This window comes from Papilio polytes, unplaced genomic scaffold (genome assembly GCF_000836215.1).
Source record: "Papilio polytes unplaced genomic scaffold, Ppol_1.0 DF823731.1, whole genome shotgun sequence".
Lineage (NCBI taxonomy): Eukaryota > Metazoa > Arthropoda > Insecta > Lepidoptera > Papilionidae > Papilio > Papilio polytes.
Window position 1 is genome coordinate 1072859 of NW_013525473.1, and position 377 is coordinate 1073235.

The 377-nt window shown below is 36.9% G+C and overlaps 1 protein-coding gene across 1 annotated transcript in view; it reads left to right on the plus strand.

The window, feature by feature from the left end:
* LOC106103455 (vacuolar protein sorting-associated protein 13C) overlaps positions 1–377 on the plus strand; it is a 35812-nt gene that overhangs the window by 28380 nt on the left and 7055 nt on the right. The window contains exon 50 of the mRNA XM_013283234.1: positions 16–101. Within this exon, the coding sequence (XP_013138688.1) occupies positions 16–101 (86 nt within the window). The remainder of the gene's footprint in view (positions 1–15; positions 102–377) is intronic.

Sequence of the window (377 nt, forward strand, 5' to 3'; positions counted from 1 at the left end):
AAATGATCCAACTAGAGGAAGCCTACCAGCGCTACATCACTGAGAAGATGGTCAGCGATGAACCTGTTCCGTGTAGAATATTAATCGATGAAAAGATGGAGGTACGAGCTAATATTGACATAAATAGACAAAAATTTCAACATAATAAAACCACACGTGTAACGTTACTCGGAAGGCTATGCATAGACTAACATACCCTTCTCGTTTCTTTAACTCTCATGTCACTTTTCTTTATATCATATGCTAGTTTTCGCTTGCGACTCCGTCAGCGTAAAATAAAAAAAACATAAGTGAGTAGCCTATGTGTTCTTGCAGACTATGCTTACATCTATACCAAAATTTATCAAAATCCTTTTAGTCGTTTAGGGTACGAACTT